Consider the following 15,262-nt stretch of genomic DNA (forward strand, 5'->3'; position numbering starts at 1 on the left):
AAAACATTAGACGAAAAGGCAAAACCAAAAAAGCAAGATTTTGTTCATCTATCCACATTTGTAGAACTGCTTGAAATAATTAAAGTTATCAAATTTCTCATAAAAGCTCCACTAGGTTTACAAGAGATCAGCAATTGATTCAAATCCACGAAACAATGTTGCCACAGACCAAAGATTGGACAAGTCACCAGCATCATTAAGAGGGGCGGATTGTGATGGGTGGCTGCCCAGTCTGCTCTCAGTGGGGTTTTTCCTGTCATAGCCTGAAAGGTTTGCACAAATAGTGCATTGTGTGCAGTGAAATTAAAAGAACAACTACTGGGAATTTTGGAAAGTAAATTCTTCATTGCAATCTTTGCAGATTGTACTTTTATAGTATCCACACTATGTTTTGTTTTGTCCATTTTGCTAATGCTAAAAGTTAACCTTGTTTTCCACAGAACACTGGGAAGAATGCAGGAGTGCTATCAAGCTGTGTTTCCAGGGCAACCACCTATAGTAAAGAAAGGCCATATTGAACCCATTGACATTACTGTGGCTTCTCGAGGGTCGAATAAGAAGGTGCCAATTTCTTTCTCCAGTTTGGCTATTTCTGGATGAATTTGTTTGTTTGTTCGTACTGATATAGATTAATGACCTTGGTGCTTTTTATGAATTCTTAAGCATATCCCATACACTAAAATATTTAACACTTATCATACAGATAGTGTGGTAAAAAGCTTACATGCGCTCATTATGGGCATGAGTTTCATGGTACAGTCATCCACACATGGGAAAAAAAAAAAAAAGCAAAAAAAAACAACATAATACACACTGACAATATTAGTATAGTATTAATAATAGTATTTCCAGTCTCTTTTATGAGCTGCCTTCTATAAAAAACAGTGACCACATCCTTAGCAGGCCTTCCTTCTTCCAGTAGTTGTGTGAAAATATTTAGTTAAGCTCTGGTTATATAACCCACCACCCATCATCCCACAGTAGTAATATACCTGTACTTATTTTGCCGCCACCCCCCCTCCCCTATCCCCCTCCGCGTCCATGTGCGTGTGCACGTGCACGAGAACGGACTTTTTGCACGTGCATGTGGGTTTGGGGGTCATATGAGTTTACATGTGTTTAATAGCGTATTATTTAATGAAACCATTATGTGTTTTAATTAAACTTTTTAAAGGATTGTATAGGTCTCAGAGTTCTGTTATTTAGACATAGATGATTTAATTTAACTACTTTAGGGGTATTTTAACTAGTTAGGAGCATTTTGCTTTTTCTTTAGTGCTATTTAGGAGCAAATAGTTTTCAAACAGAGGGCCGCAAATAACAGCTATCCCTTTAGAAATAAATAGGGTAGTCTTAGAAATAAAGACTACCCTATTTATTTCTTAGAAATAAACAGTGATACTTCTAAAAACCGTGTATTCCCACACAGCATTTAATTTAGCTAGTTTAGGAAGATTTCACTTTTCTAATAGTTTCACAGGCTAATAGTTTTAAAATAGAGCACCACAAACAACATGTATCCCTTTAGAAATAAACTGTGATACTTCTAAAAGTACATATTCACACTAGCGCTGTATCAACCCCAATGTGGCTTTAATGCAACTAGTCTTATAATTATCTACTAGTCTGCAACAGTTAGACTCGATGATTACACATAGATGATTTAACTACTTTAGGGGCATTTCACTTTTCTAAAAGTTTCACAGGCCAATAGTTTTAAATAGAGGGGGGTAATGACACCTCCTACTGGGCTAGTCTAAGACATGTACATATAAAACGGACTCCTTCACCATTTGGAGCATCAACAGAGCGACCTAAGGAACGCAGACACCTCTAACTAAGGAGTGCAGGATGACATCTGTATCAACCATGACGAGCAGTCAGGACATCGCCCAAGCCACAGCCATACTAGGTACGTCTACAGGCGCATGCCCCAGGGGCCCTCATCGCAAAAAGCAGCGCTGTGAAAACGCCGTAGATGGGACTGAATTTAAGCTAGAATATAGAGGCAGTAATGGGTATACCGTTAAATATACCAACGGAGCAGTTATACTTCGTGTAGATTGTGGTGAGGGAGTGTTTTGGGGGGAGACACAACGCATGTCTACTAGAAACTGGAAAGTCTTTCGCACAGTTGTTTGTGCGGACTTGGACAGTGTGGGATTCCCAGAGATGCTGTATGTTTCCCAGTGGAACAGTCCAACAGGCCCTGAACTTTACAGGGTCGAGGCTGATCGCTTCAACCGTAGCCCCGATGACTTTATTTTTCTCAGTGTATGTGATGACAGGGAAAGTCTTATTGCTGTCAGAGGGGTTGAAAACTGGAGGTTAAATCCTTACCCTCTGAGCATAGAAGAGCGCGCTACATGGTTTAAGGACATGTTTTTTTTATACAGTGGTGCGACTGGAGACCTATGCTGAGTCTGTTTAGCCAGATTGACGACACCATCAAGAGGGTAGTCTCAACACTGCGTACGAGGGTATTAGAAAACGCCTTGTTTTTGATGATTTTGCGACTTGTCCGAAGACTGGTTTGCCTTCTACCCTGTGCAAACCTAAAATCATAAGGCCGTCTGACAACTAAATAAACAAAATGGTAGTTTTAGTTTGTGTGTGTGTGTGTGTGTGTGTGTGTGTGTGTGTGTGTATCTATGCAACAAAATATAACATCTTTTTATCGTTCTCATTTTTCAGAGGGAGACATGCAAGCATGGGACCTCACAGACTCCCCACCTCCACCAGCATTGCTAATCCAGACCCCACCAACTCCACCCCCCTCTCCACAATTGCTGCCGCAGGACCCTACAGGATCGGGTCTGTGTCAGGAAACCATTATCGACATCAAGCTTGCAACCCACCACTTGCTGATGTTGGCGCTAAATGACTTTCTACAGGATACATGCTACAGATGTCAAACAGCTCATCCCAGTCAGGTGCAACACAGCTGCTTGCACGAATTGTCCGAGTATTTCTTTGACACCTACTATGACGATGTGATGATAAGGCTTATGACAGACCGATTCATCCCTGCCATTCGACTGTTTGTACGCGCATACACAGTCGTTGGGACTGGAACACAATTCAGCAGGATTGCAGAACACACTGTTACGTCTCCCCGAGGGCAGGAGGGGGATAACACAACAACTCCGGAAACTCAGTACAGGTGTTATGAAAAGAAGGTTTAATGGCAGCGCTCTCACAAAATAAACAACCCAGACTCAAACAACAAATGTGGGGGAAAAAGGGACAGTTAGGTTGTGCCAAAAAAAACACCAAAAAGACAAAACCAAAACTTAGCTGAGCTGAGCTACTATCCTAGAAAAGCAACAAACAGGAGAGATAGACCCAAACCTCAACTTAAAACAAGCTCAAAATTACATGGGTGGCACCAACCTACTTACCTAGTGTTTCTAACACAAAGACTCTACGTGAGTAAGTGTATGGGGTCCCCAAACTTACCTAGTCCACTTTACTCCCACCACAATCATCAAACAAAAGAAAGACAGCAGGAAAACGTCGCACATGTGTCAAACAATTCAAGGAGGGAAGAGAGCCGCGCCCAGCCACAGGTGAGTCTCCTTATCAAGGGTTTCACTCCTGGGTTGTCCAATCAGGGCCTCCCTCCTCTAATTAGTTGGACGTCACACAGATTGACATCAGCCTGCAGTCTGCGACCTAAGGGAATGGCAAACAAAAGGGGAGGGAAAGAAAACATGCAGCCTGCAGACACGTAACACCCCCACCCTTACAAGTCCAAACAAACAGTTTGGATCCTTCAAACAAAAACAAAAACCCTAAACAGACTACAGGGCACGGGATAGTGCATCAGCCAGGACATTTTCTGTCCCCTTTTTATGGCAGATTTGAAGGTTGTACTCTTGAATGATTAAAGACCACCTCATAAGCCGACGATTGTTATTGTACATCCTTGAAAGGAAAACAAGCGGATTGTGGTCTGTAAAGACTTTTATGGGATCCCTGCTTAATCAGAGATAAACCTCAAAATGCTGCAGAGCCAGCAGAACGGCAAGGGTTTCTTGTTCGATGGTGGAATACCTTCTCTGGGGAAGAGTGAACTTCTTTGAGAAGTAGCACACAGGGTGGTCGAGTCCATCCTGATCTTCCTGTAGAATGACAGCACCTGGACTGAGATCTAGTCACCCCACAAGCAGTGTTTTCTTGCTGGCTAACTTTCAAGCCTGGGGGGCTTATCCAGCATCTCAGGGACAGGCATCACTTTTCCACCTGCTAAATCATTCCCTAGGATGAAATCAACCCCTTTTATTGGCAGCGAGGGGAGGACAGCGACCTTACCGACTCCACTGAACACAGAGGAAGTGACATGAACATGGTGCAAAGGCGCAGACACAAAAGTCATTCCAATACCCTGGGCCACAACACTTGACTGACAGGATGACTCAACAGAAAAAGGCAAAATACCCTCCCGAATGATGGACTGTGAACCACCCGTGTCTCGCAGCATTGTTACAGACTGGTCATTACCAGCACCACCCGTCAAAGAAACACATCCCTGTGTGATAAATGGTTTGAAACAAGGGTCTATTTCACTCTGAGATGTTTGGTTTCTGGGAGGCGACATGTTTTTAATCAAACCCACTCCCTTGGGTTGTGGCAGCGTGGTCTTATTTTTTAGTGCAAGGCAATCAGCAATGACATGACCTTTTTTGTGGCAATAGAAGCATTCACGTACCTCACGAGAGAGAAATGGTTGCTTAGCTCTGGCTTCAGGCTGACCCCGATCAGGCTTCAGTGAGCGTGTGATCAACACTTTATCTGAACGAGGGGGTGATGCAAACACATTTCTGTGAGTCAAAGTGAACTCATCAGCCAGAACGGCGGCTTTTGACAGTGAGGCAACCTTTTGCTCATTTAAAAACATTACAAGCTTCTCTGGTAATAGATTTTTAAAATCTTCCAACAGGACTAACTGACGAAGCGCTTCAAACTCTTTCTTCACCTCACTTGCCGTGCACCACTTGTCAAAAAGAACTGCTTTCTCACGCACGAACTCTACATATGTGTGACCATCTGACTTCTTGTGATTCCTGAACTTTTGCTGGTAGGCCTCAGGCACAAGCTCATAAGCACGAAGGATGGACTCCTTCAGTACATCATATTTCATGCTGTTTTCGATAGAGAGAGTTGATACAACCTCCTGTGCTTTGCCCATTAGCTTGCATTGCAACAGCACAGCCCACATTTCTTTTGGCCATTCTAATGCTGTTGCAATCCTTTCAAAAGCATTAAAGTAGGAATCGACTTCAGTCTCTCTAAATGTTGGCACCAAAGCAATATTTTTGCGCACATCAAACCTATAGGTGCTGCCAGATGAAGGCAAGGGTTCTGAAGTAACTGGTGAGCTGGGAGAAGACAGGCTTTGTGTAAGTCTCATAGCTTCCACCTCTAGCTGTTTCAACTTTACCTCCTTCTCAGCTTCAATTTCCAGCTGACGTATCCGAAGTTTGAAGTCAAGCTCGGCCTTACGTGTTTGCTCCCTTTCCTGCGCCTCCAGCCGAAGGCGAGCTAGACGCACCTTAAGTCTAGCATGTCCATTTGACCCACTGAAGTCTGGGGACAGAGGATCAAAGCGAGGTAGAGTGGGAGGAACCGTAGGCTCCACCTGGACTTTGGGGGGAGTAGCTATAGCACCATCCTCCGCCTTCAGAGGTGCGACACCTTGCCCGACAGAGAGAACGTTACTATCACACACATCAGAACCGGGCAAGATCTTCAACTCAACCAGACGTAAGATAATGCCCTTGATTTCCTTCTTCGCACTATATTTCTTTACTGGAATATCAAAGTGTGCCGCAATACTCAATAAGTCGTCTTTGCGACATAACTCAAACCTCTCAGGACTCGGAGCACGAATAAAATCTTCTAAGTCAAAAGCCATACTTAATTACAAGGCAGTAACACTGTACCAAGCACCAGCGCTGTCTATAGCTCTGGGAAATATATCCCGGACGAGCCCCCACTTGTGTTACGTCTCCCCGAGGGCAGGAGGGGATAACACAACAACTCCGGAAACTCAGTACAGGTGTTATGAAAAGAAGGTTTAATGGCAGCGCTCTCACAAAATAAACAACCCAGACTCAAACAACAAATGTGGGGGAAAAAGGGACAGTTAGGTTGTGCCAAAAAAAACACCAAAAAGACAAAACCAAAACTTAGCTGCGCTGAGCTACTATCCTAGAAAAGCAACAAACAGGAGAGATAGACCCAAACCTCAACTTAAAACAAGCTCAAAATTACATGGGTGGCACCAACCTACTTACCTAGTGTTTCTAACACAAAGACTCTACGTGAGTAAGTGTATGGGGTCCCCAAACTTACCTAGTCCACTTTACTCCCACCACAATCATCAAACAAAAGAAAGACAGCAGGAAAACGTCACACATATGTCAAACAATTCAAGGAGGGAAGAGAGCCGCGCCCAGCCACAGGTCAGTCTCCTTATCAAGGGTTTCACTCCTGGGTTGTCCAATCAGGGCCTCCCTCCTCTAATTAGTTGGACGTCACACAGATTGACATCAGCCTGCAGTCTGCGACCTAAGGGAATGGCAAACAAAAGGGGAGGGAAAGAAAACATGCAGCCTGCAGACACGTAACACACACCATGACTGAACTGAGATCATCACAACATATAGCATGCGCAATTAACGACAACATTGGGCTGCTGTTAGAATCAAGTCGTTATGCCCAGCTTGTTAAACCAGCCATGCTTTGCATGATTGGTAACTACTGGGCTGGGAGACACCTGGTTTAATGTATACTGTTCAGTATTCCTTGTCTGTGTGAATGAAATAAAAAGACGTGTTAACACCAACATTTTAGTCATTTGTGTCTTGCATACATCATGGAAAACACCTTGTATAAAATTTATCATGATCCGGCCCATCCTGCTGGCTTGGCCAGTTTAAATAAGCTCCGTTTAGCTACCGCCGAGGCAACAGGGGTAAAACCCTCATTATCACAGGTCAAACATTATTTAGAACAAGATGACACTTACACACTCCATAAACCAGCTAGGATCCACTTTCCCAGAAACAGAGTATTGGTTAATGGAATCGACAAACAGTTTCAAGCCGATCTGGTTGATATGTCTGAATACATGGCAGATAATGACAGTGTTAGATACCTGCTAACATGTATAGATGTATTCTCAAAATATGCATGGGTTAGATGTCTCACAACCAAGACGGGCCCGGCCATAACAGCCGCATTTGAGGATATACTTACCGAGGGCAGGATCCCCATGAAACTACAAACAGATGAAGGCAAAGAATTTTATAATACACCCTTTAAACAGCTAATGAAGCGATATAACATCAAACATTTCTCAACAGCTAGTGAGGTTAAATCTAGTATTGTTGAAAGATTCAACCGCAGCTTCAAGGGTAGAATGTGGAAGTATTTAACATCCGTCAACTCAAGGAGATATGTACAAGTCATCCCTGAGCTCACACAGGCATGTAACAATGCTTATCACAGGTCTATCCAAATGGCTCTGGCAGAGGTAAATAAGGATAATGAGAAGCTGGTCCTTAACACCCTGTACAAAACCAAGCCTCAGAAGAAAGTGCATTTTAAATTTAATGTTGGCGACACCGTACGAATATCAAAACTGAGAGGAGTGTTTCGAAAAGGATACGAACAAACCTACACCGATGAGATTTTCACAATCAGTGAGTGTATAGGGAGACAACCTCCAGTCTACAGACTAGCCGATCTAGCAGGAGAGGTGTTGAAAGGAACATTTTATGAGCCTGAAATACAACGTGTGATTGTTGATTAAACACAAAACATTTAAAATTGAAAGCATATTGGCTAGAAAAAAAGTGGGCCGGAAAAAGATGGCTCTAGTAAAATGGTTAGGATGGCCAGCAAGTTTTAATTCATGGATTCCAGAAAAAGACATTGATGCGTGATTAACCCGGATGACACAGCTCTGCAGTCATTCATTCATCACAGTGCAGAGACGGAGTAAAGAAGGATGGATAAAAAGAACAACAAAGCAGGCTTTTTCTGTGAGTCTCTTCTCGAATGCATCGGCTCATGTTTACCCAGGCAATAAGATATCTAATTTTAGAACAAAACTAGCAAAACCTATTGTTTTGAATAATCAGTATGAGGTAGCTGTTATAGAGATACAGTACCCACGCACTTGGTTGTCTTTTCCACAACCAGACTCGCAAGTAGAAATTTATAACCCTGTCAAAGATGATGCCCTAGCCGTAACTACGATCGAGCTGTCTGTGGGTCATTATACCTCTGTGGAGCAAATAATAAAAGAATTTAATTTGAAATGCCAACAGCACCAGGGCACAACGGACATTAAAACACAATACAACACAGTTAGTAACTATGTCAGTGTTATGGGGCCTAGAGGCAGCATGCTCACATTTAGAGGGAGACTGGCAGAAATCCTAGGATTTGAAACAGAAGAACCGTTTGTACTTCATTATAAAAACACATACGCGCCACATCCTGCTGACATATACGGCGGAAAATACAACATGTTTATTTATGCAGATATTGCCGACTACCAAGTTGTGGGTGATGCCCATGCGCGGCTATTAAGGGCTATAAATATCACAGACGATGTGCGGCGTGTAACCATTTTGCAATTTGACAGCCCACACTACACACCTGTGTCAAAGACATTAATCGACGACATAGAAATTGATTTGAAAGATGACCAGAATCAACACATACCCTTTTTATACAGTAAGGTGTTTGTCAAGCTACACTTCCGACCGATAAGACAGCATTTTTAAAAAGAAAGGATGGGTGTCTACAACACAGATGAAGCAAAATATCTAAAATATTACCTCGCGCAAGACGGGGGGGAGTTGGGAGGGTATATAGGGACCAGCACACAATATGGCGCAGGTCTAGGGGGGTTGTTCCGCAGCTTATTTAGATTTGCAGTACCGCTGTTTAAAAAAGGAGTCAGTATAGTCAAACCCCACCTAAAAACAGCCGCATCAGGCATAGTGTCTGATGTCATATCCAACATAACCAAGCCCACAGCCACTAAGCAGGACGGTAATGGGGTGTATGTGTATACGCCCTATACTTCAAAGACCCCACCCACAGCGCGCACTATGTCTAAAAAGCGTAAAACCACAAAACCAGGCAGAACATCCAACAAACGGACACCGTCACGCGGAGTGAAAAGACCCCAAACTAGGCGTTCAAAAACTACAGCGTTTGACATATTCTAAATGGCGCTGTTACACAGTCAATCTGGAGAATGTGTAAAAACAGAGTTGGATCTGTTTACCGTTCCCTACACACAGACTAGCATTGAGAAAAGTATGTTTATTGAAATACCGCCTGTTTCGGCAATCACTGACGGAGGCCCGATCGAGTTTTACATCTCATCGTCTGGAGAAGATTACCTGGATCTAAATGACACATATATCTACACGCGTGTGAGAATCACAAACGCTGATGGCTCAAACCTGGCTAGGGACGCTAACGTGGGATTTATTAATTATCCCGGATGTACCTTGTTCTCGCAGGTTGACGTTAATTTGGGAGACCGTCTAATTAGTCAATCATCCAACACATATCCATATAGAGCCGTGATAGAATGTCTTATCAATTATAATAAGGACACTTTAGATACACAGTTCAGCACCGGGTTATTCTGTAAGGATACAGCATCACACATGAATGACACATCCATAGAAGGGGACAACCAAGGCCTTGTGACCAGAGGCAAATATACAGCAAATAGCAGCATTGTTGAATTGATAGCGCCTATACATGCAGACCTGTTTTTTCAAGAAAAACTGATACTTAATGGAATTGATCTGTCACTGAAATTTGTGCGCTCTAAAGATGAATTTGCTCTCATGACGGCGGATGCCAATGCATACAAAGTTCAAATTGTCTCAGCCAGTCTCTTTGTCAAGAAAGTGAGTGTATCACCGAGCGTCAGACTTGCACACAACAAGGCATTGCACCATGCAAACGCAAAATATGCTATAGGCAGAGTATCTTTAAAGACCTTCTCCATACCGGCTGGTGCTCGAGTATCAACTAATGACAATTTATTTATGGGCAGGATACCTAAATTTGTCATCATTGCATTCATTGATAATGAAGCTTTTACAGGAAGTCCAACCCGTAACCCATTTCATTTCGAAACCTGTGATATAGAATTCATTTCTTTATACGCTGGGGGTCAGGCTTATCCTGCTAAACCGTTCCAGCCAAATTTCCAGAGAAAACAGTATACCAGAGAATTCTATCAGCTGATACAAACCACTGGAAGACATTTAAAGGACAGGTCGCTAGCCATTTCACGTGACGACTTTGGTAACGGGTATACTTTATTCTGTTTCAATCTGGAAGCTGACGAAGGACATTCAGGCAATGACGGCGAGTTTTAATTAACGATACGTTAATTAAAACTGGGAACGTTAGGCTTGAAACCCGTTTCAGAAACCCACTACCCCGCACAATGAACATCTTGTGTTATTCCGTGTTTGATTCAGTCATTGAAATATCTAACATGAGACAGGTGCTCTTGGATTACTACTGAGGCAACAAAGACGGTCATGAACACTATAGAACTAACATCTATGATGGGCAGGATTATTATCCTTGTCCAAGTCATTCTGAGCCTGTTGTCTAATGTTGCCTGTGTACTGTTGCGGTTGTTTCAATAAGTCCAGCTGATGTTGAGGCACCAAAAACATCTTTTGCACATGCTCCATTTTCACCTGTTTGCTATCAGACTGGTTATGAAAGGGATTGCAGCCCCTAATAAGGGTAGTAAAAACCCTCCAGATTGGTTGATTGTCTTTCTCTTTTTCAAAGTGTTTATCTTTTTGTCAGCAATCAGTCTGATTAGAGATTTTTTCTTTTTTAGCTGTTTGTACTGCTGATTGGTCAGTGGAATGTTACCTTGCAATACGTTAAAGGCTATCTCACACAATGCATTGATGAAATCCAAGCCTGCATTGCTAATAATAACTCTGCGTAGAGCCGGTGGAGACTTATATATCAACTCCAACAGAGACAGATTCCTCCGCATGCGTAATGACATCCTTTCACCTCTTCACTGTTTTTTGTTTTGGGATATAAACAACCGGACGGTCTGACAGTAAATTTGTTCTGAGTCTTAAATAGTCCGGGGTCTTGGCTTTATAGTCTATTAAAAGATACCCGTATGTTGTTGATGTGGCATCATTAAACGCTTCTATAAAATATTTAGTATTACCACACTGAAAAAAAAGTTCTTTCAATTTACTTGATTTTATTGTGTACATCAGTCCCACATAATATGAATAAGTATGACTGACTTAATTTTCCACTTTCCAACAAGTAATAATTACTTGTAAAGGCAAAGTATTTCATTCACATTAGATTACTTAAAAAAATCATGTTCGATGTACATACTGTTTATCTGTTACCAAAATATCAATGTATTACATAATGTTGATATATTTTAAAGTTTAACACCAACGTATTTTTGATTGTCAGTGGTACTTAATGAAATTGTGTAACATAAAGGCATTATAATTATGTTCCTGCAACACAAATTATGGCTTTAATCCTACTTAATTATTTTAAGTCAACTTCATAAAAATTCAGTCCTTGGTTTCTTGCCTATGTACAATATAATAATGTAAATATAAACTAAATGTTATTGACAAAAAAGGCAAAAAAAAAATGTGAGTGCTGAAAAGTTCACCTTTATTTTAACAGCAGTGAAAACAGCAAGCATATAAACTTGTTACACAGTTTTAGCGATTGCCTGCAGATATAACTGAAAGAAAGATTTAAAACATTTGTAAATATTTCCCCTCAAAACTGACCTTAGCAGCAATACAAGAAAGCTACAAATAAGTGCTTATTAATGATCCTGTCATCTTACACATATTTGTATTTAATTTCACAATTAAAAGTTTGAAACTAAATTAAGCCTACTTGGAAAAAGAATCAAAAAGCATCCATGAACAAACAGGCTTACACAAATATAACTTTTTTTTGCATTTAACATTTCTACAACTCCTGTTACCTGGAGTTTAAGAGACAGAAACCAGCAAGCTGCTTTGAATGATCAAGTCTGTACATATATAGAACAATTTCAGCTTAAATTGGTCTTCCAAAACTCAAAGAGGCAGCAAGCTGCTATTAAGGATAAGATATATCTTCATACATGTCACATTTTGTATTTAGCTGTACAGAATTTTTTTACTAAATTGAAGCTTAAATGACACCGTCACATAATACCAAACACCTAAAGGAATCTTCCTTTTGAACATATAAGCAGGATGTAAAGGTTGACCCAGAGCACATTGCTAAAAAACCTCTGTAAACATTTCTCGCAATACAATACCACCAAAAGGAAGAAAAGAAAAAAAAAGTGTCACCTCGAAGTGCAGTCACATGAGAAAAAACAACAACAACAACAAAAAAAACCCCAAACAAACAGTATCAGCAGTATAACATTGCAGTTCTTTGTTTTGTGTTCAGTAAAGAATTACTGAAGTGCAGTCTTTGACCCTTCAGTGAAACAGACGGTTTTTGAGAGCAAGAACTTTGTTGGAGAGTTTAGCTCCATCCAGTTCCATGAAAACCTTCTGGAAAACCTCAAAGGTGTAGCGGAGGTCAGCAGGGTAGGCAAGGTTTAGTGCATACATGAGTCCAAATAGCATTACCACAGCAAATGCTACATTATCCAAATTCTTCACCACCCTGATGCCTTCAAGGACAACTCCAATGTCTTCTTGTTCATCTGCTGAAGCTTGTTCTTTAAGAAGATAAATTCCAACAGTGGTGTCTTCAATGGCCTCATTGATGGCGTCTTCATCCATGTCCTGTAAAAAATACATAAATAAATAAAATAAAAGTCATGTTACTCAATCCATGGCAAGTGAGCAATATGATGTACTGGTGAAAGTCACCCCCCCACCCCCCCAAAAAATAAAATAAAATACCCCAAGTACTTACCACATACTCCCGGATAAGGTTGTCAGGATCTTCACCCATGTAGATACACACTCCCTTAATGACACACTCACGTCCAGCATCAACATCTTCACACTGAAATGAAATTTGTGTGATTAGTATCTTCAGTCAGCCCTTCTCATTGATTTTAGGTTTTAGTACTGTACTTTACATGAATGCTTTCAAAGTAAAGGCACACATACTAATAAAGTTGACTAAGTAGATTAAAACAAAAACAAGCAGATGTAAAAGTAGTACAAGATGACAGCATTTATCATTGGAAAAACATTTACAATTTTTAACCAATTAAAAGTTTTGTCCAAAGGGGGTCATAGTTGTGTTAAGGCTTTATCACTTACATTATCCATTTGTGCCACAACTTTTTTCAGTCTTTGTCCAAGCTGTCCTCCTCTTCTTTTGAACAGCTTCACCAGGTTGTCTAAGTGGAGATCCATCTGAGACAGGAACTTTGATTGAAGGGGGATTGTGGTAATTCTTTTAAACTCAGCATTGATCTGAAAACATCAGCACAAAAGAGTGAGCTTCAAATGTTTAACACCAGGAAGAAGGCCACAATCACCAATGCTGAAGAAATTGGCTGTTAAATGTGCCTAAAGTATTTTAGCTTAACACCTCTTCCAAGAACTCCCGGTGTGAGTCAAACTTTACCTCATGGACATCAAATAGAGCAGGCCATCTTGCCATGAAAGCCTCTACCATTGGTGCATCACGAACAACTTCATGTCTTCTGTAGGCAAAAGTCTTTTCCATCTTGAATTTCACCAACTCTCTGTTGTTCTTCTTCTTTATGTCCAAGAGTAAAGTTTTCCGCATTGCCTCCAGGCTCTCCTCAGTTTCTTCTGGTGGGTATGTTGGGCAAAAGTTAACTTCTGCCCTCTTTGCTTTTTTGACACCAAAGGCTGCACTGCATCTTCCAACAGGTTTGTTCTTTAGAGAGTTTACAGTCACCTCTGGGCAGCCCAGTTTTCGTAGCTGGGTGCGATAGTTTGAGAGTTTATATTTTAAACTGGTCTTCCATCCTCCAAATCCAGTGTTGGAGCCTGTCTCAGTTAGACAGGGATGCTTCTTGATCAGACTCTGAGCTACTTGATCCATTTCTTTATCACTGACATACACTTTATACTTCACAATTTCCTGCACCAAACCTTCAAGGATGGCTGACTTCAACTTGGGATCTGGAATAAGTGCAGTTCCATTCTGATTGTACGCAATTTTTGCCTGCTGAAGTTGTAATTCAGCATCATACGAAAACTTGGGCACATAAAAGACAGCAGGCCAAGAAGATCGTGAGCTTGTTGACTCACTTGATGACAACACATCCGTGTCCACAGATCCACCAGACAGGTACGAAGAATCGTTAACAGAGGAACAGCTGAGGGCTTCGGAGTCCTGGACAGGTTAAAGAATGATATAATCCTCATGCTGCATAGTGGTGGGTCTTGACATGTCAATAACTTTAAGAGTCCCTCTGTCTGCCACTTCTGAAACTGAGGTAAGATTAAGGAACTCATTCCCAAACAAGGAATCCATAAACTGAAGTCTGAAATCGCCCTGAAGACCACACTGTCTCTTGACTTCAACAATGAGATCCTCAATTGATTCAGGTGGTCCATTGGAGAGAGTGAGCCTTTGACAGGTTCCATCAGTCAAGATGATCTTTAGGATCACAGGGGTCCCCATTTCAAGCAGCTATTCTGTAGACGAAAAACAACAACAACAATACATCAGACACCCAGAAAGAATAACTTCAGTTTAGTCTTCATACAGTTACCCATACATATCAGTCAGTTATAAAAGGTCAGATATACAAAAAAAAAAAAAAAAAAGAATGTATCTAGTGAAATACATGTGACTGAACTTATTACAAATATTTGCACACCTTTTATTTCTATATGCCTTTTTAAAGTCACCATGCGGACTGATCCGATCTTGTAGTCAACCAGTGGATAAGTGTCAAGGAGTTCACGGAGTGAAACAAGAGTGAATATTCTTGCAGATACTGGGTTGAGCTCAAAAGCTCTGTAGTGCTCCCTGTACCAGCCACCGAGCTCTCTGACAATGTAGAATATGCTCTGGTTTACAATGCAGATGTGGTTTATTTCACAGAATTCTGGCAACCCACCAGCTGCCCTGTGGGCCAGTACCATTCCCTTCCTATAAGTTATGCCCTTTATTGTCACACACTGTGCAAGGTTTATCTCTAGAATGTCAGGGAATGTTTGCCTAATGACTCTAGCCATCTCCTCTT

At 41.3% G+C, this 15,262-nt stretch overlaps 2 protein-coding genes and 1 pseudogene across 4 annotated transcripts in view; 2 read left to right on the top strand and 1 right to left on the bottom strand.

The window, feature by feature from the left end:
* The window catches only part of eif2d (eukaryotic translation initiation factor 2D), a 67,289-nt gene that overhangs the window by 26,625 nt on the left and 25,402 nt on the right, over positions 1-15,262 (top strand). For 2 of the 3 annotated variants that reach the window (XM_085393758.1, XM_085393759.1), the window contains exon 13: positions 441-561. In XM_085393758.1, the coding sequence (XP_085249884.1) occupies positions 441-561 (121 nt within the window). Of the gene's footprint in view, positions 1-440; positions 562-2,694; positions 5,347-15,262 lie in introns of those variants that run through there. The other variant, XM_085393760.1, reaches the window with a different exon arrangement.
* On the top strand, positions 1,378-2,688 carry LOC146645484 (uncharacterized; annotated as a pseudogene).
* On the bottom strand, positions 10,863-14,157 carry LOC146645485 (uncharacterized). Its single transcript, XM_085393765.1, has 4 exons — positions 13,663-14,157; positions 13,353-13,508; positions 12,997-13,089; positions 10,863-12,863 (listed from the first exon to the last, which is right to left on the bottom strand). Exons 1-4 carry the CDS (start codon positions 14,107-14,109, stop codon positions 12,552-12,554), a joined length of 1,008 nt encoding a protein of 335 aa, XP_085249891.1. The 5' UTR covers positions 14,110-14,157; the 3' UTR covers positions 10,863-12,551.

This window comes from Rhamphochromis longiceps, linkage group LG20 (assembly GCF_057381845.1).
Source record: "Rhamphochromis longiceps isolate RC_006_pf linkage group LG20, R_longiceps_female_GT1.1, whole genome shotgun sequence".
In the NCBI taxonomy this organism is placed as follows: domain Eukaryota; kingdom Metazoa; phylum Chordata; class Actinopteri; order Cichliformes; family Cichlidae; genus Rhamphochromis; species Rhamphochromis longiceps.